Here is a 24,258-nt window from a genome sequence, read left to right as displayed (position 1 = left end):
TACTACATATAAATTCGTACCAAGTATATAAATAAATACTGTTTATGAGTGGATAAAATAGTTACCCTCCCATAGAACTCGTTTTCTTTGGTACCAGCTTGTTAGAAAACCCAGTCAGGTAAGGAGGTACTCGTACCTGGATCGAGTATTTTAAACCTCAGATGAGCGATTTCTCTATGAATTTTTGATGTTTCTCACCAAAAGCTAATGTTTGAGCCTAAAAAAAAAAAGGTCCAAAAATGTCGGGACTGGGGCGTACCACTGCCCAGAAAACGTCGGGATTGGGCGGGTTAAAGAGGTTGCACTTGAGGGCTCTGTACTGTTCATTAACACTTCTGCCAATGCCTCCCTGTTCAGCCACCACTCTCCTCATCTCACAATAGAAGGCATCCCTTACTGCTTGGTTTTTCAACTTCAGTATTTTCCTCCTAGGTGCATAGGTCCTCTTTTTCATCACACACTTGTTAAGTGGGTGCCCCCCAATAATGACCAGTGATGCACAAGGAAGTAATTTACTTAAACAGTTGACATGAAAGTGGAAATATGACCCAGTGAAATGCTTATGGTGCATCAGTATCAGTGCAGCAGTGTTCAAATTCACAAGTTCAGTCACTGTTTGAGTAAATGATGCTTCGCATTCTGCTTTATTTGATGATCATTGTTCAGAACTTCAGTTGTTCGTTGCTAATTAATGTAAGATCAGAGTCACTGTCATACTTTATCATATGTAAAATGTAAAAAAATTAACAGGATGGTAAGCCTTAGTTGTGGACATAATCATTTGTTAGTCTTTGTTTATTATATTAGGTATAGTATTCATAAAACATCTATAGAGTTTATAAAATTGTTTACTTTATGCTCTTATCCTACTAAGTAATGCTACCAAACACTTCAAAACCTTTCCAGAGTGAATAATAATAATGGAGAGTTGTTTATACTGTAGTTAGAATTGCCAAAGTCTTGGAAGAATATGGTTACATGACAAGTGATGAAGTATTACCACATTTAAGTACTGTTCAGTAATACTGTTGGTCATTTTTAAACAGTAAATCCTTGCTATGCCAAACTAATTTGGGGGAAGCCTGGTTTGATAAAAGCCAAAAGATCAATAAATTCAAGGGTCATCCCCCAGTTAGGAAGTCAGACGTGATTCATCCATCATCATCCATCCATCATCCAATCCTACATTGCCCCATGAGGAGCGTAGGAGCCCGGGGCTAAGCAGTTGGTCCTGACATTTAAGATGAGAGTGACCTGCCTCACTCATCCCTGAGTGGCATTACATGAGCAGTCAACCCCAACCACCCCTCGAATATAAACCTTCACCGGCTCAGTCCAATTGGAGTGCAATAATTACTAAACCACCAGGTGCCAAAATTTGGTTATATGGTTACCACCCAGCATAGTAAATGGTTTCCTGGTGTACAGGAAACCATTTGGCTTGTCACTCAGTATAGAGTCACCCACAGGCTGAAGGAAAGAAAGACAGAAGAGGGAGTGTAAAGTCACCTGTAGGCAGAAAGGCAAGGAAAGAATGAAGCAAAGGAAGACAGAAGAGGATGGAAGGAAAGAAGGATGGAGGAGAGGAAAGGGCAGACACCTGACAGTAGCACTACATTGAGTGAGTGGATGGTGAGCGCCCCCCCAACCACAATCAAACGTGATTTACAGATTAAATTCTGTCTGTCTATCTATTGCCAGACGCCAAAATCCCGTTTGGGACTGTAAATGAGAACTATACCCATTTTGCACTAACTTGGTCCATAACTTTGGTCTTTTGCAGCTTATTTCTCATCCTTGCCATTTCACTTCTACATGACTACTGTAGTACAGTACTGTATTGCTATAATTAGTTATTATCGTTCAGCAGTCATGATGGGAAGAAGGCAATTTCAGGCCAGGTTAATGTAAAAAGGACAGGAAACACATATTGTACACTGTACTGCCCCGTTTATCGACCGTAGTTTGGTTTAGTGGATAAAAGTTCGGTGAACTCTGAGACGTTCAGTAAATCTGAAATCTGTCGTACTGTGTGAAAGTTCAATACAGAGAGAGCGTACTATAATTTTAACCCGCCCCATCCCGACCACTTTTCCACCACTGACTCCCCTCAATCCCGACCATTTTTGGAATTTTTTTTTTTTTTTGCTCAAACCTCTGCTTTTGGTGAGAAACTTCAAAAATTCATAGAGAAATCGCTCACCTGAGGTTTAAAATACTCGATCCAGGTAATAGTACCTCCTTACCTGACTGGGTTTTCTAACAGGCTGGCACCAAAGAAAATGAGTTCTGTGGGAGGGTAACTCTTTCACACCACTCATAAACGGTATTTATTTATTTACTTGGTACGAATTTATATGTAGTACGAGAGTATATTGGTTTTCAAACAGTAATATAGGCATTATAAGCATTGTTTCACTCCCTAACTCATCACCATACCTGACCTTTTTTTGCCACATTACCTGATCATCATTTCTGACTGTTTCTTCCTCTAATGCTATGCAAAGTTTGTCCTCCACATTGTCATTGATTGGGGAATCATTCTGGCCCTGAATTTCGTACCGTGGCATGACATGGCTTTACTGGCCATGTCACTGATAACAGGTGAATTGCTGAGACAATGGCGTGCAGGGGGGTGGAGGAGGTCATGCTGGGCAAGGCATTGTCCCTGCCTGGCGTCTTGTAGAGGAAGGTGTCCCGTGTATATGTTCCAAAAATCACTCGCGAAAATTGAAAATTGTGCAAATTAGGGACCTTGCACTTGATTCGCGTTTATGTACGTTGACGGGATTGGCAGTGACAAAACATGTGGACGTTAATTCACGTCAACGTGACGCTGCGGGTTAAGTTCAAATGCAGGATCTGTTTTTTGTGTTATAGTGCGCATAGTTTTTATATAGATATCAAAACAGATTCCTAATTTTCTTTGTCCCAGTTATAAGATTGCGAAACAACCTTACTCACTGGCTTCACACATCCAACTGACCAGGCCCCGCCTACACACTGCAGGACCCTTCCGGTGACATCACCACTTGGGACGTAACAGAAGTGTGTGTGCACACACACACACACACTAACAGCAATGTGCGCTAACACATTTTTCCAGCAAAACATGCTTTGATGTGAATTTATCTATCAATCCACCTATGGCCAAACACTTTAATCCCATAAGGGGTGGTTATTTGTCTTTGATTTAATTGTTTTATGGGGGAGGGACACTAACCCTCCGTCATCCCACATGCTGACAGGTAGGGAACACGTATGGGTTGGTTATATGGTTACCATCCAGTGTTGTAAATGGTTTCCTGGCTTACAGGAAACCATTTGACTTGTTGCTTAATGCAAAGCCACCTAAAAGGTAAAGAAGAGTAATAAAAAGTGACAGGAAGGATGAGAGAAATAGGAAGAGAGAGGGCAGACATAGAAAAAGAGTGATCAAGATGAAGGAAGAAGTAGGCAGCACTACATCGAGTGAGTGGATGATGCTTGCCACCACCTACCACCATGTGAATTTATACATTTTGTTGTGTGTGGCAAATCAAATTGCTTATATTCTTATGTATCATTCAGAGCACTGTTATTTGCTTATGTTAACATCATGCTTAGCACTTGTGTGAATAGAAAAGAATTTTATGAATATCCAGTTCATGTGAGAACAGTGGGCCTGCTTGCATGTTGTTGTTGTTAAAGTGTTATATCGTGAGTACCTTCTGTCCGTGGGCAACTCTACTCTGAGTGACAAGCTAAATGGCCTCCTATACATCAGGAAACCATTTACTGTGCTGAGTGGTAACCATACAGCCAAATTATGGCACCTGGTGGTTTAATGGGTAATTAGGGTACTCCAATCAGGTTGAGCCTGTGCAGGTTTATATCCAAGGAGTGGTTTGGGTTTATTGCTAATGTAATGTCACTATGGGATGAGTGAGGCTGGTAGACCAACTTACCTATCCCCAGACTTCTACACTGCTCACAGGGCAACACAGGATTAAATGGTAATTAAATTTGTCAATAGGAGTTTCCATCACTGACTGAGATATAATTTTGAGCCTTACCGATGTGGAAGCTAATGCACACATCCGTTTCTGTAAGTTTTCATAGAGTTGTTGTTGCCAGCTACCTTCTAATGTCTGCTCATGTTAGTTTCGACCTTGTTAATGAGTTTCTGTTACGCCTTTTGTGCTTCTGTGTGTTTGTTTATAAAGACCAGGTAGTCTTACCAAGTTGACTTAGTGGCTGAAGTTAGACCGGTGTGTTGGTGTGCTTTGCTCTGGGGATGTTTCATATATATTCATATAGTAGTACAGTATATCTGCCACACGTGAGTTAACCCGTCACGTCCCGACCGATTTTCCACCACTGACTCCCCCCAGTCCCGACCAATTTTGGAAAAATTTTTTTTTGGCTCAAACCTCCGCTTTTGGTGAGAAACATCGAAAATTCATAGAGAAATCACTCACCTGAGGTTTAAAATACTCGAAACAGGTAGCAGTACCTCCTTACCTTACTGTGTTTTCCATCAGGCTGGCTCCAAAGAAAACGAGTTCTATGGGAGGGTAACTATTCCACACCACTCATAAATGGTATTTATTTATTTATTTGATATGAATTTTTATGTAGTATGAGAGTATATTGGTTTTCAAACAGTAATATAGGCAATATAAGCATTGTTTCACTCACTAACACATCAACATACCTGACCTTTTTTGATGATGGACTGAAGAGGTGAAACGGGCTGTGGCACAAAAGAAGAAAGCATACAATGAATGGATGAGAAATAGGGGCGTGGAAGAAGTTGAGAGGCGGAAGAGAGAGTTATATGTAGAAAGAAAGAGAGAGGTGAAAAGATTAGTAAGAGAGAGTAAGAAGAGAGTGGATGAGGAATTTGGAAGGAATTTGAGTGTAAAGTGGAGGGACTGTAAGAAAATGTTCTGGAAAGAGGTGAAATGAGTAAGACAGGGTGGAAGTGAAGTTAGCAGGGGAGTGAAAGATAAAAATGGTAGATTACTAGTGGAGAAGGGAGAAAAAGTGAGCAGATGGAGAGAACACTTTAAGGAATTGTTGAACGTGGAGGATGGAAGTAATGCGAGTATAAGTGGCTGGGGAATGGCTGGGAGAAGGAGGGAGGTGAGAAGACAGGAAGAAATCAGTAGGATAGAAGTTGTGGAAACAATGAAGAAAGTTAAATCAGGGAAAGCCCCAGGAATTAATGGAGTATGTGGTGAAATGCTGAAGCATAGGAGAAAGATAGTAGTAGAATGGATGTGGAAGATGTGCAGATTGGCCTGGGAGGAAGGTAGAGTCCCGGAGGATTGGAAGTCAGGTATAATTATTCCCTTGTACAAAGGAAAAGGGGAAAAAGAAGTGTGTGGTAATCATAGGGGCATTTGTCTTCTTAGTATAATAGGAAAAGTGTATGGTAGGATACTTATTGACAGAGTTAGAGAAAGAACAGAGAAATTAGTTGGAGAAGAACAGGGAGGTTTTAGGAAGGGAAGAGGTTGTGTAGATCAGATATTCATTCTCAGATCTTTAGTGGAAAAGTTTCTAGCTAAGGGAAAGAAGTTGTATGCGGCTTTCATGGATTTGGAGAAAGCATATGACAGGGTGGATAGACAAGGATTGTGGAAAGTGTTAAGAATATATGGAGTAGATGGGAAGTTGTTGAATGCTGTGAAGAGTATGTACGATGGTGCGAAGGCTGCAGTGCGTGTGGATGGTGAACTAAGTGAATTTTTCTCTTTGAAAGTTGGGTTGAAACAGGGATGTGTCATGTCTCCATGGTTGTTCAATCTGTACATGGATGGGGTAATAAAAGAGGTACAAGGTAGGGTAGTGGATGTTGGAGTGGCCCTGGTGAGAGAGGATAATGTTTGGAAACTCCCTGTACTGTTGTTTGCAGATGATACTGTGTTGTTGAGTGAAGACGAAGGGGAGCTGCAAGGCTTGGTGGATGAGTTTGAGAGAGTGTGTAAGAAATGGAATCTAAAGGTGAATGTAGGGAAGAGTAAAGTGATGGTCTTTGAGAGAGGTGAAGTCAGTGAATGTACAGCGAGGTTGGATGGTGAGGAATTGGAAAATGTGAGTATGTTTAAGTACTTGGGTAGTGTGATGAGTAAGGATGGAGGTTTGGAGGGTGAAGTGCTTGAAAGCGTACAGCAGGAAGAAAGGTTGCTGGTTCTTTGAAAGCAGTGATAAGAAACAGGGAAGTGAGCATGGAAGTGAAAAAGTTACTACATGACATTATTGTGATACCAACTCTAATGTACGGAAGTGAAGCTTGGACGTTGTTGGAAGGACACAAGTCAAGAGTGAGAGCCGTGGAAATGAGTTATTTAAGAGGAGCCTGTGGAGTCACATGGAGAGACAGGCTGACGAATGAGGATACAAAGGAGCGTTGTGGTGTTGATGTGGATGTGATAGGAAGCATTATGAGGAACACACTGAGGTGGTTTGGCCATGTGGAGAGGATGGAGGGTGAAAGACTGACGAAGAGAGTGTATGTGAGTGAGGTGGAGGGGGAAAGAGGGAGGGGGAGGCCGAGGATGAGATGGAGAGATGGGGTGGAGAGGTATATGAGAGAGGGGGGTGTGAGTTGGGAGCAGGGGAGTGAAATGGCGGGGGACAGGGCGACTTGGAGGCGATTTGTTTGTGGCCACCCCAAACGGGATTGAGGCGTCTGGCAATAGATAGATAGATAGACCTGATCATCATTTCTGACTGTTTCTTCCTGTAATGCTATGTAAACTTTGTCCTCCACATTGTCATCGTTTGGGGAATCACTCTGGCTCTGAATGTCTTTATTGGCCAGGTCACTGGTAACAGGTGAATTGCCAAGACAGTGGCTGGCGTGCCCGGGGGGGGGGGGGGTCATGCGGAATAAGGCATTGTCCCTGCCTGGTATCTTGTAGGGGAATAGAGGAAGGCGTCCCATGTATACCTACCAAAAATCACACGCGAAAATTGAAAAGTGTGCAAATTATGAACCTTGCAATTGCGTGATGTACCAATACGTCGACGGGTCTAGCTGTGACATAATGTTGCGACGTACCCATATATTGATGGGATGCCTCGAGTTAATGTTCATTAATTAAGACTGTCAGCACATGATCTGCTTACTAGGTTGTACTTATTGACATTGCTGTTATTGATAAGAACTGCTAATTGAGAGTCATTCCAATTGCTCTTTCTAATGTCACCTATTTTGTTCAAGTGTCAAGAGTCTGTATCTTTAATTTTATAGTCTTTATTGCACCTCCAACAGTTTTACAACCCAGGGGCTAGTTTTAGTGTTCTGGTTTACCCTTTTTATTGATGTTTGGAACTTTAGGTTAATTTTTTCAATTCTTAGTTTGACAGTCCTGTTCAGACCTGTATTATTTTGCTCTTGTAGCATTAATTTAGTGTTAAGTAAACTAAGTTTTTTTATTGTCTATTTCATTCCACCTTTTTGGTCACTGCTATTTGTGACATTATTACTGTTTCCCCCCTTTTGAACTTACGACTTGGTGTGGCTGGTTGCCCTCTTTGTAACTATAAAATTCCTGTTGTGCACTTTGACTTAATCTTCAGGCAGTCAGTTAGATCTTTAGCCTCATCCCTCTTAACAATGTACCAATTACAACAAGAGGATAACTTAAGTAGGCCAGTCTTCAAGTGTTGGAGAGCTGTAGTAACAGTATCTAACTTTGACTACGAGGATTATAAGGATAGTATTTACATTTATAGACTTCGAGGATATAACAAGGATAGTATTTTAAATTCTCTGGAAAAAAAAAAAAAAAAAAAAGATTTAATATAAATGGCTATGGTCCCAGACCATTTCATAGAATCGACATTTGGCTGTAATAGGAAAAGTATTTATTTTGGGACAGCAGTGCTCTTAAAATTGTTAAAAAACACATGTGCTGAACAAGTGATAACTGAACAAACTGAGCTGATACAGTGCTGAAGCATTAGTTGTCATCTTTATTTTAACAGCTAAAAGTGGCTGTACTGCAATTACTCTATATATAATATCGTCATCATCATCGTCCAGACCTCCTTTCCCACCCTAGGGCTGGTTGAGGAGTAGCAGTGTCCAGACAGCCAAAGTTTGCCCAATTCAATGGGCCATGTTTCCATTCACTCACCATTCAAACCCTCGAAACCCTGGCTTCAGTATATAGGTGCCCCCCCCCCCCATACCACATTCTGTAGCTTCATATATACCAATCTGATAGAGCCAGTCCAAATGCTGTCACATTATAAAGGGGTACTAAATCTATGGTTATGCACTTCTCCACACAAAATTCATCCATCCAGTTCGGTCTCTTGTCAGTCCCATAGCCTAGCCAACTTCCATACCTTTCTTCCATACACTCATCCACCATATCCCTCCATCTTCTTCTTGGCCTACCTCACCTCCTCCTTCCTTCAGATTCACTCAGATATACCTTTTTCATCACTCTATTGTCATCCATTCTCTCCACATGACCAGACCATCTCAGTATACTCTCTTCGATTCTTGTGTCCACAGACTTCCTTACGCCACCTCTTTCATAAATCACATTATAATCTCACCAATGTTTATTTTTTGTATTGCAGTGTCAGCGACAGCATTCTACAAAGCTCAGGCAGTGATAGAGTTTATGTGTGAAGTTTTAGACATTAGGGAGATTGGAGAGCAACGGAAACCTCTCACTGACTCTCAACGTGTCAAATTCACTAAGGAAATTAAAGGACTAAAGGTATTAGTTGATTCTTTTTTATTACTTACTTTTGAGGTTCATTGGTTTACTTACACATTTCTTTTAAATGCAGTAAGCTTGTTGTAATATTTTATTATACGTTATTATTATTTTTTTTTTTATTTGAGATCATCACTTGCTGTCTTTCTACCTTACTTCAGATTGAAATAACCCACTGTGGTGCGATGCGAAGAAAGTACCGTGTTTGCAACGTAACTAGGCGACCAGCTCAGATGCAGTCGTAAGTATTACAAGGGGCGTTCAAAAAGTTTTGGCAACAGGGTAATTAAAGCAAAATCAATAGAGATACACATTTATTGAAGTTCACACTCCTTCACCATACTCTCCTCTAAGATTTACACACTTCTGGAGCCATGTCATCCACTTAACAAAGCACTCCGAGTACTCAGAAACAGGTACAGTAATCACTCTAATATCCGGACGCCCAATATCCGAACATCCCCACTAACCGGACATAATCGTCCCGGGATCCAATATTCCCAAAATGGTCCGGACCCCCCCCCCCCCCCCCAAAAAAAAAAAAAAAACAAAAAAAACCAAAAAAAAAACTGTCCGTAATTTGAACTTGCCGCGTGTGGCGCGGGAGAGCATTGTTGTGGCGCATCATTCCTCTGACATCCGATAGAGCGCCGTTGCATGCTCCCCACTTTCCGCCTGTCTCTCACCGCGAGTGCCCGCTTGTCGTTATGGCTGCCCATGTGATCGCTTTTGTGATGGTGCCATACCTGCTGCAGGCACTCTGCTGCTCTCGGGCCTCCTCTTAGTGTGTGTGATGATGGCCCCGCCACCTGAGAAAAGGAAGAGAGTGGTGTTGACTCTGGAGAAGAAACGGGAGATATTGGAGAAAGTAGATGCAGGGTGGTCTTCTTCCCGCATTCTCCGCAAGTTTAACCTGGCCCGGTCTACTTTGTTCGATATTAAGAGATCCCGAGAGAAACTCATGCAGTACACGGCTGACTTCTCGTCGAGAAGCAAACACAATGTGGAGAGGAAGGCGATGTTTACCCCCAAGTTTGCAGAAATCGACCGATCGACGTTGATTTGGTATCGACAACAATGTGCTGCTGATGTGATGGTACATGGAACGGAGCTGAAGGCTGCTGCTGAGAAGTTCTCCAGGCTTCACGACGCCCTAGACTTCAAGGCATCCGAGGGTCGGCTCTTTGCGTTCAAGTTACGGCATGGCCTTACCAACCGTAAAGCTCATGGCGAAGCATTGGATGCTAACGAGGATGGAGTTGACGAGTTTCGGCACAAGGTGAAGGGCTTGATCGACAGGGAGGGCCTCACTCTCGGTCAAGTCTACAACGCAGCTCGCTGCCAACGAACACTCTAGCCGAGGAGACGGAGAAGCGTGTACCTGGCCGCAAGCTCTCCAAGGAACGGATATCTGCTTTGTGTTGTGCCAATGCTAATGGCATGCACTGGCTTAAGCCCGTTGTTGTTGGCCGTGCAAAACAGCCTCGGTGCCTTCGTGGGGTGATGAATGTCCTTCCTGTCGTCTGGTACCATTCTTTGAAGGCAAGGTTTACAGCTGTGATCTTCAAAGACTGGTTCCACCGCCACTTCGTCAAGGAGGTCATCCATTACCAGACGAAGACACTGGGAATCCCGCGCGACCAGGTAAAGGCCCTCCTTCTTCTCGACAATGCACCTGCCCACCCGTGCGACAAGGACTTGGTTGCTGAAAATGGCCGTATTAGGTGCATGCTTCTGCCACCTAATACGACTGCTCTCATCCAACCAATGGACCAAGGAGTGATCGTGGCAACAAAGCGCCTATACCGTCGGAAGTTCCTGGACGAGGTAATGGTTGTTCTCGAGGACGAGGACGAGCGCAGGGAGGGACGGGACACATGAGGCAAGCGGACTTTGGAAAACCTTCGCCGCTACAACATGAAGTCCGTGCTGTACAACTGGGCTAGTGCATGGAAGGAAGTCCCTGTGAAGACTCTGGAAAATGGTTGGTCTCGTCTGCTTCTCGGAACGGATGTGGAGTACGGTTTTCTAGGGTTTGATGTGGATGACTTCCATGCACGGCTACGTATGCACGGCGACGATGTTGATGTGGACGATGTTCGTGAGTGGTTGGATGACAACGAGGGCGATCCTGGGTATCAGACGTTGTCTGATATCGAGATCGCGTCTTCAGTTGCAGGTGTCAGTACCGAACTTGAAGATTCCGACGAGGAAGGCAACGATGATGCGGACTCCTCTCAGCAGGACACTACTCCAGCCATCCCCAAGCTGAGCGCACTCCGGGAACATCTAGAGTTCGTCCTAGACTACCTGGAACACCCGGACTGCGACAGGGAGATGGGGCCCTTGGGACTCGTGGAGGAAGTGCGTGCTTTCAGGCAGCGCATCATCGATCGTCAGAATCGTCGGTCATTGCGTCAATCAACCATTGACAGTTTTTTCAGGCCTGTGACCCCCGCTGTGCCCAGCCCTGGCTCCACTCCATTGCCACCCCAAGACAGGCCCTCATGCTCCGAGCCACAGCCCAGCACATCAGCCACGGTGGAGTCACCGCTCGACGTGAGTTTGTGGCTGTCTTCAGAGTCGTCTGCAGTGGGTACGCCATCACCACGACCCAGCGATGCACCCCTAGGTCACCTGCCAGTGATACTCTCGGACTCTGACAGTGAATAAACAACAAGAACTTCTCCACTAGACCACACGGGAATTTAGAGTGTTGTGCAGTGAAAAAAACAGTGTGTTGTGTTCAGGATTTACAGTTCTGAGAGAAAAGACTCAATTGAAACAAAATTTAACGTTAATAGACTTGTTTGTTTTGGCTTTGGAAAATTATTAGAAGAATGGGAAAAGTTAAAGTGCAACACTTAGTAAGTTACAATGGAGCATTAGTTAGACAAGAGTGCACACTGTGAAGAGAACAGACTTCTGTGTGCGATTGACTAAGTTCAGTGCAAGACTTCAGGAACAGTGTACTGCAAGTGCTTCAGGAAATCCTTCTTACTGTCAGAGTCCAAGAGGAGGCGGTTATTCATCGAGGTGGCCATGGACTTGCTATAAGTAGGCAGAATGTTTCATACTGTACTTTTTTCCATACTATACTTACCTCATTTCACTCTTTAATGTCCGTTATTGGTGTGAATAAGGTGTTAGGAGCTATGCGTGTGCAGTAGGAAGGTGTTTTTCTGAGTTAGGCTAGGTTAGGGTCCGTAAGTACCAGTCCAGGAGCCAGTCACCAGAATGTTTATTATTGTATGAACCTACTTCTAAACCCTCATTTTATGTTTCTTTTGCATTTATTTCAATCATTTATGTGCCTTATTGGTGTGATTTGAGTCTTAAATAGGTGCTGTGCATGTCCAGAGGGAGTTGTATAGGTGTTTCTCTGAGTTAGGGTCCATAAATACAAGTCCATAAGCTGGGGCCCAATGTCCGGACAGGACCACTATCCGGACCTGCCTATGGCTCTATTACGTCGGATATTGGAGTGATTACTGTATACTCTTTAGTTCTGAATTTATCCTCATGGCAAAGTCCTGTTCCCTTCGAAAATGGATCCCAGCAAGTTGTTCTGACAACTTAGGGAATAGCCAAAAGTCACATGGTGCCAGAGCAGGATGGCACTACATACTACATACTATATTGCCAAATTTGTGAATGATGCACCTCCAGCTAAGAGTCTTATGCTGATAAATTTTGTGTTGCAGGAGGACCACTGTTGTTCATCATCTGGACCTCCTTTCCCACCTTAGGGCAGGGTGAGGAGTAGCAATGTCCAGACAGCCCAGATTTGCCTAGTCTGATGGTCCATGCTTCCATTCACTCACCATTCAAGCCCCCAGAATCCTGGCTATATCTGATACGCCAAAAACTTTCACAACATTCTGTACCTTCACGTAAATGTATCCGATAGAGTCAATCTGAACGCTGTCACGTTAAAATGGGGTGCCGAATCCCTGATCATGCTCTTCTGCTCACAACATTCATCCAGCCAGCTCAATCTCGTGTCAGTTCCCTCACCTCACCGACTTTCCTACCTCTCTTCCTCATACACTCGTTCGCCATATCCCTCCACCTTCTCCTTGGCCCACCTTGCCCCCTTCCTCCTTCAGATTCACTTAGATATACCTTTTTTCACCACTCTGTTGTTATCCATTCTCTCCACATGACAATACCATCTCAATACACTCTCTTCAATTCTGGTGTCCACAGACTTCGTCACTTTGCATCTTTTGTGAATCACATGATTTCATATCCTCTCCACCCTCTGTACTCCACATACCATACATTCCTCACCAGCCCCATCTCCACTGTTCTCTTTACTTTTCACTTTCATGCCACACCATAGTCACATCCCATTGTTAAAGTTGGCACTAACACTCTTCATGTAAGCCTTGTGCAACTGCAACACTCAAGCATCTGTTTCATATCAAGGCCTTCATAGCACCAGCCACCTTCCATCCTTGTGTCACTCTACTTTCCACTTCTTTTGCACATTTTCTTCTCTTTTTCTTTCACTGTACCTAGGTATTTGAACTCTCCCACCAATTCAAGTCTCTCTCCATTCACTGTAACATTACACTGGGGAGTCACCCTCTCTCTCGATTACCATCACTTTTTCCTACATGCACTCTCAAAGCACAACACTCACAGACATCAGCAAAACTCTGTACTAGTCTCCAAAGTTCTTGTCTAGTATTTGCAAGGAAGCACTTCATCATCAACATACAACAAATTTGAGATATTCCCTCCATCACCATTCGTTACCAACACCATCCCTCTCTTCTCTATTTGTGTTTTTACTTCTTTCATCACCCCATGTATGTATACACTGAACATTCAGGGGGACATCATAGAACCTTGTCGCATGCCCACACTGATCTTGAACAATTCACTGAGATGCCTATTTGCCCTTATACATGCCTCCCTACCATCATAAAAACACTTGACGGCACCCAGCAGCTTACCATCTACACCGTACATGTGCAAAACCTTCCATAATCCTTCTCTGTCTGCTTTGTTGTATGCTTTTTCCAGATCCATATATTCCATAACAAAAAACCTTATAGTCCTTCTCACAAGCCTTCTGCACACTATCTGTCTCTGCAAATGTTTGATCGTCACATCCTCTGCCACTCCTAAAGCCACCCTATTCATCACTCACTAGGACTTCTGATATCCCTCTTACTTTCTGTGTAATAATTCTTTGATATACCTTCTCTACAATACTCAATAGACTTATGCCATGGTAATTCTTGCACACACATTGCTCACCTTTATTTTTTGTGAAGAGGTACAATCACAGCCTTTTTCCACTGTGCTGGCACAAATTCACTCATCCATGCCTTCTTACATATCTCCAACAAGCAATTCATTCTGCTCTTTCCGCAACACTTTTGTAATCATCTCTGCATACACCTCATCAACCCCACCTGCTTTCTCATTTTTCATCTGCTTCACAGTGTTCTTCACCCGTGTGAATGTCACATTTCTTGGCACTGCATTCCTTCTGTGCACACCCCAAAAACCAATCATGTTCTTCATGCAACTAATAAAAACATTCTGTAGGTTTCCACTGCAGTTGGAGAATGGCCAGACTGTGGAGTGCACGGTTGCAAAATACTTTTTGGATAAATACAAGATGAAACTCAGGTTTCCGCATCTTCCATGCTTACAAGTAAGTTACATGGACTTAATTTGGTGCAAGAAGTATCATGACTGAATTAGTTTATATGGCTTTAGCCAGGTTAACATTGCAGATAAATAGTAATTAGAGGTTAAAGAAGTATTTTGACAGCTAATACTATTTTAGTGAATAAGTTTTGACAACATTAGTGTCAGGAATTTGGTAATTTGATTGATGGAATGAATCTCGCAACATACTTATGATTGTCTGTAGCCAGTTGTAAGGAAATTATTTACTTTAACATTTCAGTGTATCTGTAGGGGGAACAATATGAAGATATGAAGTGCTACCCAAGTTCCCAAAATTTGACTAAAGAAGGAACATACTTAATGCCAAATCCTAATCACCATTGTCCCCTTCAAATAGTCTCCTTGGATGTGCAGACATCCATCTCAGTGCTTCTTCCACGATTGAAGTGTATTCTGGAAGTCTTTGAGCATCAGCTTGTTAAGGATCTGTTGCAGTTCCTTCTGTATCTCCTCAGTGATGTCAAATCTTGGTCCTTTAAGCTGGATTTTCATTTTTAGAAAGAGGAAAAATCACAGGGGGCCAAATCTTGGAAATTCAGGGGTGGGGGACAACCAGCATGTTTTTTTTATGCTAAAAACTGCTGAACAACAAGGGCTGTGTGTGCGGGTGCATTGTCATGGTGAAGTACCCGTTTGTTTGTGCACCACTTGTCTGGACGTTTTTGCCTTACGTCTTCCTGGAGCCTTCTCAGAATGCCACAGTAGAACTTTTGCATTGACGGTCTGCCCTTGAGGAATGAATTCCTTATGAACAGTGCCCTCCACGTTGAAGAAAGTGATGAGCATTGACTTCACATTGCTCTGGACCTGACATGCCCTTTTTGATCGGTGCAAAGCTGGCCTCTTCCACTGCGATGATCATTGGTTAGTTTCTGGGTTGTATCCGTAAATTCAGTGTTCATCACCTGTAATGACACTTGAGAGGAAGTTAGGGTCATTTCTGGCCATTTCCTTGAGCTCTGTGCAGACCTCCATGCAATGCTGTTTTTGCTCATCGGTCAGGAGCCTCGGGACAAACTTGGCAGTGATTCGCCTCTTGTCAAGGTCGCCAGATAGAATGCATGGGCAGGTTCCATACAATAGACTAACAGCATCACAAACATCGTGGATTGTCCTTCTGTGGTCTTTGAGAATAATCGCACAAACTTTGGCTACAGTGTCAGGAGTTGAACTGGCGGAATACCGATCAGAATGTGCATTGCCATCTGTTGACCTTCATCCGTTTTCTAAGTGCTTAAACCAGTTGTCACCAAATGCTTGTATTAACATTTATGAGTTTCTGTCGTGTTCTTCCCGAGTTTCACACAAAAACTGGTGCACACATGTTGCTCTTTGACATTCTCCATTTTTGAGATCACTAACCCGAACACAGTGATAAAAAAACACACCTATGCAGTGAATGCATCCACCCTTCACGGTGCCACTTGATGCACTGACAAAGGGTGTGTGCACTGTTAACATTTTATGAGTTTCTGTCGTATTCTTCCTGAGTTTCACACAAAAACAGATGCACACACGTTGCTCTTTCACATCCTCCATTTTTTAGATCACTAACTAACCTGAACACAGTGTTAAAAAAACACACCACCGCAGCGAATGCATCCACCCTTCACAGTGCCACTTGATGCACTGACAAAGGGTGCTTGCACTGCCGCCTAGCATCCACGCACCTTACAACAATCGGTTTCTGCCCTGTTTTCAAATTTCGGTACCTTTTGGGTAGCACCTCATAATACTAAACCTATCATTTTGCTGCCAGGTAGTTGAACTGGGTGCTTTGTATCTGTTATTTAAAGATCCAGAGTGATGCAAATATAGAAAGTGATCCCAGTGATTCTTAGTCCATGGTAATGTGAGGCATTTCAAGTGATGGTTTGGATTGCAGGTGGGCCAGGAGCACAAACACACCTACCTGCCATTGGAGGTGTGTAACATAGTGCCTGGTCAGCGGTGCATCAAGAAACTTACTGATATGCAGACCTCCACAATGATCAAGGCTACTGCCCGGTCAGCACCAGACCGTGAGAGGGAAATCAACAATCTTGTACGCAAGGCAGACTTCAATAATGACCCTTACATGCAGGAGTTTGGCCTCACAATAAGCACTGCCATGATGGAGGTGAGTAGGTAACTGCAATCCTTTTCTGGAAATACTGTGTGTTTTAATGAATTATGGTTCTCTAGATAAGTTTAAAGAATTAACCTTTTTGGAATACTGATTGTTGTTTTACTGATCACATATGCTGGATATTAGTCTGTTTTACACTTATATTTTGTATATGAAATTTGTGAACCAAAGTACAGTATCAGTACTAATTTACATGTGCATGTATATGAAACAGGGTTGTGTGATGTCTCCATGGCTGTTGTTTAATATATACATGCATGGGTTTGTAAAGGAGGTGCAAGGTAGGGCAGTGGATGTGGGGGTGGCTCTAACGAATGAGGGTGAGATTTGGAAGATTCCAGTGTTGTTATTTGCTGATGATACAGTATTGTTGAGTGAAGATGAATGGGAGTTGCATGGTCTGGTGAATGAATTTGGGACAGTGTGTAGGAAGAGGTATCTGAAAGTTAATGTAAACAAGAGTAAAGTTATGGTATTTGAGAGGAATGAAGTAACAGAATATACAGTGAGGTTGGATGGTGAGGATATGGAGAATGTGAGTGCATTCAAGTACTTGGGTATTGTGATGAGTAAGGATGGAACCTTGGGGGATGAAGTGTGTGAAAGGATACAGCAGGGAAGGAAGGTTGTTGGTTCACTGAAAGCAGTGATGAGAAATGGGGAGGTGAGTATGGAAGTTAAGAAGTTCCTGCATGATAGTATTGTGATTCCTACCCTGACAAATGGAAGCGAGGCATGGACCTTGCGAGAGGGGAACAAGTCAAAAGTGAGAGCAGTGGAAATGAGCTACTTGAGAGGAGCATGTGGAGTGACATGGAGGGACAGGTTGATGAATGAAGTGAAGGAATGTTGTGGGGTGGATGTGGATGCGGTTGAGAAGATTAGGAGAAATACACTGAGGTGGTTTGGACATTTGGAGAGAATGGAGAATGAAAGACTGACTAAGAGGCTGTACGTAGGTGAGGTGGAGGGCGGGAGAGGGAGGGCAAGACCGAGGATGAGGTGGAGGGATGGAGTTGAGAGATATATGAGGGACGGTGGAGTGAGTTGGGGGGAGGGTAGTCAAATGGTGGGTGACAGCGACTTGAAAGCGTTTTGTCTGCGGCCACCCTTTGTGGGATTAGGACGTCGGGCTACACACACACAGACACACACACACACGCACGCACGCACGCACGCACACACACACACACACACACACACACACACACACACACACACACACACACACACACACACACACACACACACACACACACACACACACACACACAGAGAGAGAGAGAGAGAGAGAGAGAGATAAACAAGATTGAGAGAATACAAAGAACAGCAACCAAGATGGTCCCCAGTCTGACAGACCTGTCATACAGAGAGAGGCTGGAAAAACTGGATTTGCCTTCGTTAGAGGAAAGGAGAAAGAGGGGAGACATGATTGCAGTGTTCAGGACCATGGTGGGAGTAGATAAAATTGACAGAGAAGATCTGTTTGTATGGGATAAGAGAGCAACAAGAGGACATGGAATGAAATTGAAAAAGTCAAGCTGCTTGAAGGATATCAAGAAATATAGCTTTCCTTACAGAAGTATTGACTTATGGAATAGCCTGGACAAAGAGATCGTCCAGTCTAGAAACTTAAACGAGTTTAAAGTTAAATTCGACTTATTGAGAAACAGCGACGGAAACCCACGAGCATAGTACATTCCGTGTATATCACAATTAGGTATATTAGGTAAATACTTAAATATTTGGAACGACTTAGACAAAGAGGTGGTGCATGAGAAAAACATTCATATGTGTAAAGGTAGACTTGATAAATGTGGATATGGAGACAGGACAACATGAGCATTGCTCAATTCCTGTATACTACAAATAGGTAAATACAAATAGGTAAATACACACACACACACACACACACACACACACACACACACACACACACACACACACACACACACACACACACACACACTAATGCTATATAAATGCATATCAGGGAAGGAGAAAATAGGCATGAATGATTACTTAACATATGGGGAAGCATCAGCAAGAGGACACTGCAAAAAACTGCATAAGAAGAGAGGTGGTAAAGACGTAAGGAAATTCAGTTTTCCAAACAGAGCAATTGATCAATGGAATGCACTACCGAATGAAATAGTGTGTGCCAAAACAATTCACAAATTTAGGGATATGTACGATAAATATGGTTTAAGACACGGGACAGTACGAGCTTGACTCATTCCTGTAAAGATACAATTAGGTAAGAACACACACACACACACACACACACACACACACACACACACACACACACAGCGGACCAGTCAGAGCGAATGGACGTGTCTCAACCACCTCTCAACTGCGTCTGCAAACATTAAGTACTTTTCAGGAATTATGTTTGTCCTGTCTCCTTTAGTCTTGTATAAAGTTTAAAGTCTACCAAAAATGTAAAGAGCTGTTGTCATTGAGTATACATGAATGTTTATAGGAATCTCAGCAACAGCTGTTTAGTACTATAATCAACCTCAAACTTGGCCGACAATATAAACATCGGGGGACCTAAATTTCCAGGATTTGACAGTGAAACAAATGTGATGGCCTTAGTTAAAACAGTTATGAGAACTAGTGAACTAGAAAAGAAAGTGGAGGATCTAGTATCAAGAAACATGTCTGAAAATACCAAAAACACTATACTCTGCATAATCTTATACAGGACAGTGAGACGGTGAACCAGGAGATCGAAAATTTGAAACTAGAAAATATCAAATTAACCCCTAAATTACTAAGCTCGTCGATTGAGCTCTTTGCGCAATTTCTTAAAAGGACAAGCAGTGCCGTTCATGCAACATCCACAAAAAACAGACGGCAGCTGGCTTCACCCCGGCTGTGATGTAGATGGCTTCTAACCAATCAGAACTAAGTGTTAGACACACCGAAGGGGGGACCCAGGCCCGTACCCAGGCAGTGGGGGGTGTACCCCACCTCCCTCTCACCACGTCCCTCTACCCCACTACCTTGTTACCACCATACCTCCCACTGTTCTTACTACCACCACCACCACCACCCCTCCCAGTCATCTGGGGGGAGGGTATTTCCCCCCTACCCTCCCTCCATGTCCCTATACTCCACTGGGGCCGTTCTTTTGTGTCTGGTAGTGGTCTCCCCCCATCCTTCCATCCCCTTACACCCCCTCTTGGCCTTACCACCACCACCCCCCACCCCCACCCCCTAGCACGCAGTATCTCTACCTCCCCGGCCTTGAATATTTTGTGTATTTTTTATGCTTCATGGCACATGTTGAATCATTACCTGTAATTTATTCATGTCTTTGCATACAGATATGCACACCACAATTATTTTATGAGAGGAGAGGAGGGAAGGGAAGGGAAGGGAAGGGAAGGGAAGGGAAGGGAAGGGAAGGGAAGGGAAGGGACGGGAAGGAAGGGAAGGGAAGGGAAGGGAAGGGAAGGAAGGGAAGGGAAGGGAGGGGAGGGGAGGGGAGGGAGGGGAGGGAGGGGAGGGGAGGGAGGGAGGGATGGAGGGAGGGGAGGGGAGGGAGGGGAGGGGAGTGAAGGGAGGGGAGGGGAGGGGAGGGGAGGGGAGGGGAGGGGAGGGGAAGGGAGGGTAGGGGAGGGGAGGGGAGGGTAGGATAATTTTTACTATTTTTCATATTTATTTGGGGGGGTTTGTCACCATTTTATTTTTTTCTAAGCACATTACAATGGTTTACAGCATCTTTACCCACCAAAAAAATTGATTTTGGTGATTTTTGTACGTATGTATGTAAAGAAACAGGTGTGAGTGGCGTATTTTCTTTCTCACCATGGATGTGACGGGTAACTATTATGAACTTTGACGGGCCATAGCTCGGTAACTATTGGGTCTAGGAGGGTGGGGTTTGCATTTTCAGGTGTGTAAATTCAAGCTCTATAAATCGGGCATAAAACTTTTAACCTTTGAGAAAGTTGAAAAATACAATAGGCCTGTTTTTGTGTCATAGGGGGTAGTCAAGGCTGTAGAATTGCGTACCCTAGGGATTAAGGAAACTGGAAGAGAGCAGCAACAAAGTGGAGGTGAGTAATGTGTTAGAAGAGCAAAAGGGTGGGCACATGTGGAAGAAGAACAGAAAGAAGTGGTCAGCTTAAGGGAAATCATTCAGGAAGAAAGAGAAATGAACAAGAAAAAACTGGAAGAAAATGTAGTGAAAATGTTTGAAGAAAAAAAGAGAAAATAGTGAGAGAAATTGTAGAAAGGAACATGAATGGTAGTATTTGGAAACAAGGAGGAGGAAGAAAAGGTTAGATCTGTGAGACTCGAGAGAGACTTTAATCAAGTGAGAAAAATATTGGGCAAGATCAATTCGGAAGGAAACAGGTGGGAAAAAGAAATTGAGGAAGTAAGGAGGATTGGGCCATATAAGAAAGGGGAAGCAAGACCATTGAGAGTTAAGTTGTCATCAGAAAGTGTAGTAAACAAGATTCTTAAAGTGACCTGGAAACTAAGTAAAGAGGCAGGGATGGGAAAATATTATAGTAAGAAAAGATATTAATGAAGAAGAAAGAGAAGTTTTAAAATCTTTGAAGGAACAAGTAAAGGAAAAAAGTGACAGAGGACAGAGGAAGAATGTAAAACTTTTTTTTGGAGAGTGATGGATATGAAGTAAGGAAGTGGTATAGTAAAAGTCCCATTATTCGGCATCTATGGGACCGGGATGATGCCGAGAAATTGGATTTACCGAATAATCAAAAACCTATCCACTCAGTACCTTAAATATATTGGTGAACACTGTCATCACCACTTATGGTCTTACAACTGTGTTTGGGGAGAGTACTGTATACTGTACAATAGTGCAATCAATACAGTACTATACCTGAATTTGAAATATGTATATAAATTAGTGAACATATACAAGTGTAATGACACAGTAGGCATACAAGTCAGATGACACTTCCTGGATGGCCGAAATGATACGGAATATTACCTACCAGCTCAGTACATCACTTGTGTTGGTTAATTCATCACTACTTATATTATTACAAATATGTTTAGAGTGAGTACTATATACAGTACTTTTTCCAAACACACACACAAAAAAAAAATAGTCAGAAAATTGCATAAAATGAAGTGAAGGAATATGAATTGGTTAGGTCTTTCTGATGAAAGTTAAACTTACATTTAGCACTGATTCTTATGTTCGTTTTTTTGTTTACGTGTGAAAGGGAGAGTATTGATGGGAACAGTAATGTATTCCAGTAACCCCTTAATAACCTCCGGCATTGAACAACCCTTTACAGTACCGATGTCGAGTTAGTGAGCCATGAAAAACAGTGAACAATTATGGGAAGGGAACGAAGGTCACTGGTATGTTTACACGACTCTACGCTACGATTCCAAGCAGTCAGGGGGTCGGTTAATCTCAGATGTTTTCACCCACTTGTTAATTGCACCGTAACTTTGTAATTTCTCCAGTGAATCATAGCATGGGTTTAGGAAGCTAAAAAACACATTGTTAGGTGCGCCAGACTATTATCTTCACATCTTTAAGAAAATGGAAGAAATTTAATCCCACTCTGAGTACGTCAAGTAAGTTTTTTCCATTCTTCTGAAATCAATTTATTTTTCTTAAAGATGTGAAGATAATCGTCAGGCTCACATAGCAGTGTGTTATTTAGCTTCCTAAACCCATGCTATGATTTGCTATGAGTCACGGAAAAATTGATAAAGTTACGGTGCATTTACCAAATGGGCGAAAACATCTGAGATTAACTGACCGCCTGACTGCTTGGAATCGTAGCTTAGAGTCGTGTAAATATACCACTGACCTTCGTTCCCTCCCCATAATTGTTCAGTTTTCTTTACAGCTCACACTAACTCGACATCACTGACATCGGTACTGTAAAGGGTTGTTCAGTGCCGGAGGTTATTTAAGGGTTAATGGGATATATAACTGTTTGCATCAATACTCTCCCTTTCACATTAAACACAAAAACGAGCAAAAGGATGAGTGCTAAATGTACGTTTAACTTTCGTCAGAGAGACCTTAGCAATTCATATTCCTCCTGTTTATTTTTAAGTATTTTTCTGACTTTAGGTTAGGTTAGGTTTGGTTAAATTATTAGGTACAGTTAAACTCGGCTAGGTTATGTTTAGTTAAACAGGACAGTCCCTTCCACCATTATGCTGAGGAATAAAAATACTAGAGCTGTCACAGCCGTACAGCTAAAAACAATGGGGAACTGATTTAACAAGCAACATTTATGGGTAATGCATTACAGTATCAGCGGTTCATGGGCTACGCAATTACCGGTAAATTTGGTGGGGGTGGTTACTGTACCGTATGATACTATGCAATATTGTAATCAATACAGTACTATACCTGAATCTGAAAAAATATTGAAATTAGTGAACATACAGAAGTGTAATGAAACATTAGGCCTACAAGTCACAGATAACACTTCCTGGGCTGCCGAGATGATTCCAGACATCTGCCGAACAATCAAAGATTTTCGTAAATGGGACTATTTCTCAAAACTGCCGAAATGTCAGATCTACTGAATAATCAGCTTCCGAATAATAAGACTTTTACTGTATGTGAGGAACTGGAATTGAGGGAAACAAGGGGGTGTTGGATATGAATACGAAAAAGAGAAGCATGAGTAAAGATAAAACCAGTGCAGTAAATCAAAGTATCGTGTATAGTAATGTAGATGGGTTAATATCTAAGGAAAGGGAAATTGGAGACTATATATCACTCAATCAGTCAATCAATCATTTCCTGTGGCACCCCATGGGATGCATAGGGCTTCAATGAACTCTCTCCACCAATACAGTATTTGTCTCTTGCCATCTCCTTCAGGTCCCACCAACACTCCTCTCCTGCTTCCTTTTTCATTGTCCTCAACCAGGTTTCCCTCAGCCTACCTCTGCCTCTTGTTCCTCTAGCAGTCCACTCTGGCACATCCTGTATTAAACTACCTTCTTTTCTGTATATGTGTCCCAGCCACTTCCAGCGAGACAGTCTCACATATTCATTAACTGGTTCCACTCTCGTAATATCCCTTACTCTTGCATTTGTAACTCAAATGAAAATTAACCTGAAATTGTTTGCTTGGTGGAGACTAAATTGCCCCGAGATGCTGATACTGATTATTTAGATGGAACAATTATAATATTTGGAGGAAGGATAGAGAAAGCAAGTTTGGGGGAGGTGTAATGATTTTAACCCGTAATGACCTGAGAGCAAAAAATATAGAAATTGAAAATACCATGGCTGAACTCTTGGGAATTGAACTAGAGGACAGTTATGAAGAAAAAATAGATGTAATAGTATTTTATGTTCCCCCCAAAACTAGGGCACGTACAAAAGAAGATTATGAGCAGTTAATAAGAGAATCCATTATTAAACTAAAGATGTTAATTGAACGAAGAAATAGAATAATAATGCTGGGAGAGTTTAACTGTTGAGAATTTGATTGGGAAAGTATGGATGCTGGGAACAATGAGGAATCTTGGGAAAATAAATTAATGGAATTGGTGATGGAAAACCTGTTAACCCAATTAATTAAAGAAAATAAAAGAATTAGGGGTGACGACAAATCATCAAGGCTCGACTTAGCATTCACAAAGGACCCAAATGATGTGAGGAACATAACCTACCAATGCCCCTTTGGTAAAAGTGATCATCTGGTTATT

At 42.6% G+C, this 24,258-nt stretch overlaps 1 protein-coding gene across 1 annotated transcript in view; it reads left to right on the top strand.

Moving 5' to 3' along the window:
- Window positions 1–24,258, top strand: part of AGO1 (protein argonaute-1) — a 198,583-nt gene that overhangs the window by 91,450 nt on the left and 82,875 nt on the right. The window contains exons 7-10 of the mRNA XM_080270147.1: window positions 8,587–8,729; window positions 8,891–8,970; window positions 14,295–14,403; window positions 16,327–16,560. Of these exons, the coding sequence (XP_080126273.1) occupies window positions 8,587–8,729; window positions 8,891–8,970; window positions 14,295–14,403; window positions 16,327–16,560 (566 nt within the window). The remainder of the gene's footprint in view (window positions 1–8,586; window positions 8,730–8,890; window positions 8,971–14,294; window positions 14,404–16,326; window positions 16,561–24,258) is intronic.

The sequence above is a fragment of the Coenobita brevimanus genome, chromosome 39 (assembly GCF_032717465.1).
Source record: "Coenobita brevimanus isolate Jiangsu-jjx chromosome 39, ASM3271746v2, whole genome shotgun sequence".
Lineage (NCBI taxonomy): Eukaryota > Metazoa > Arthropoda > Malacostraca > Decapoda > Coenobitidae > Coenobita > Coenobita brevimanus.
This window is presented reverse-complemented; position numbering and strand designations above follow the sequence as displayed.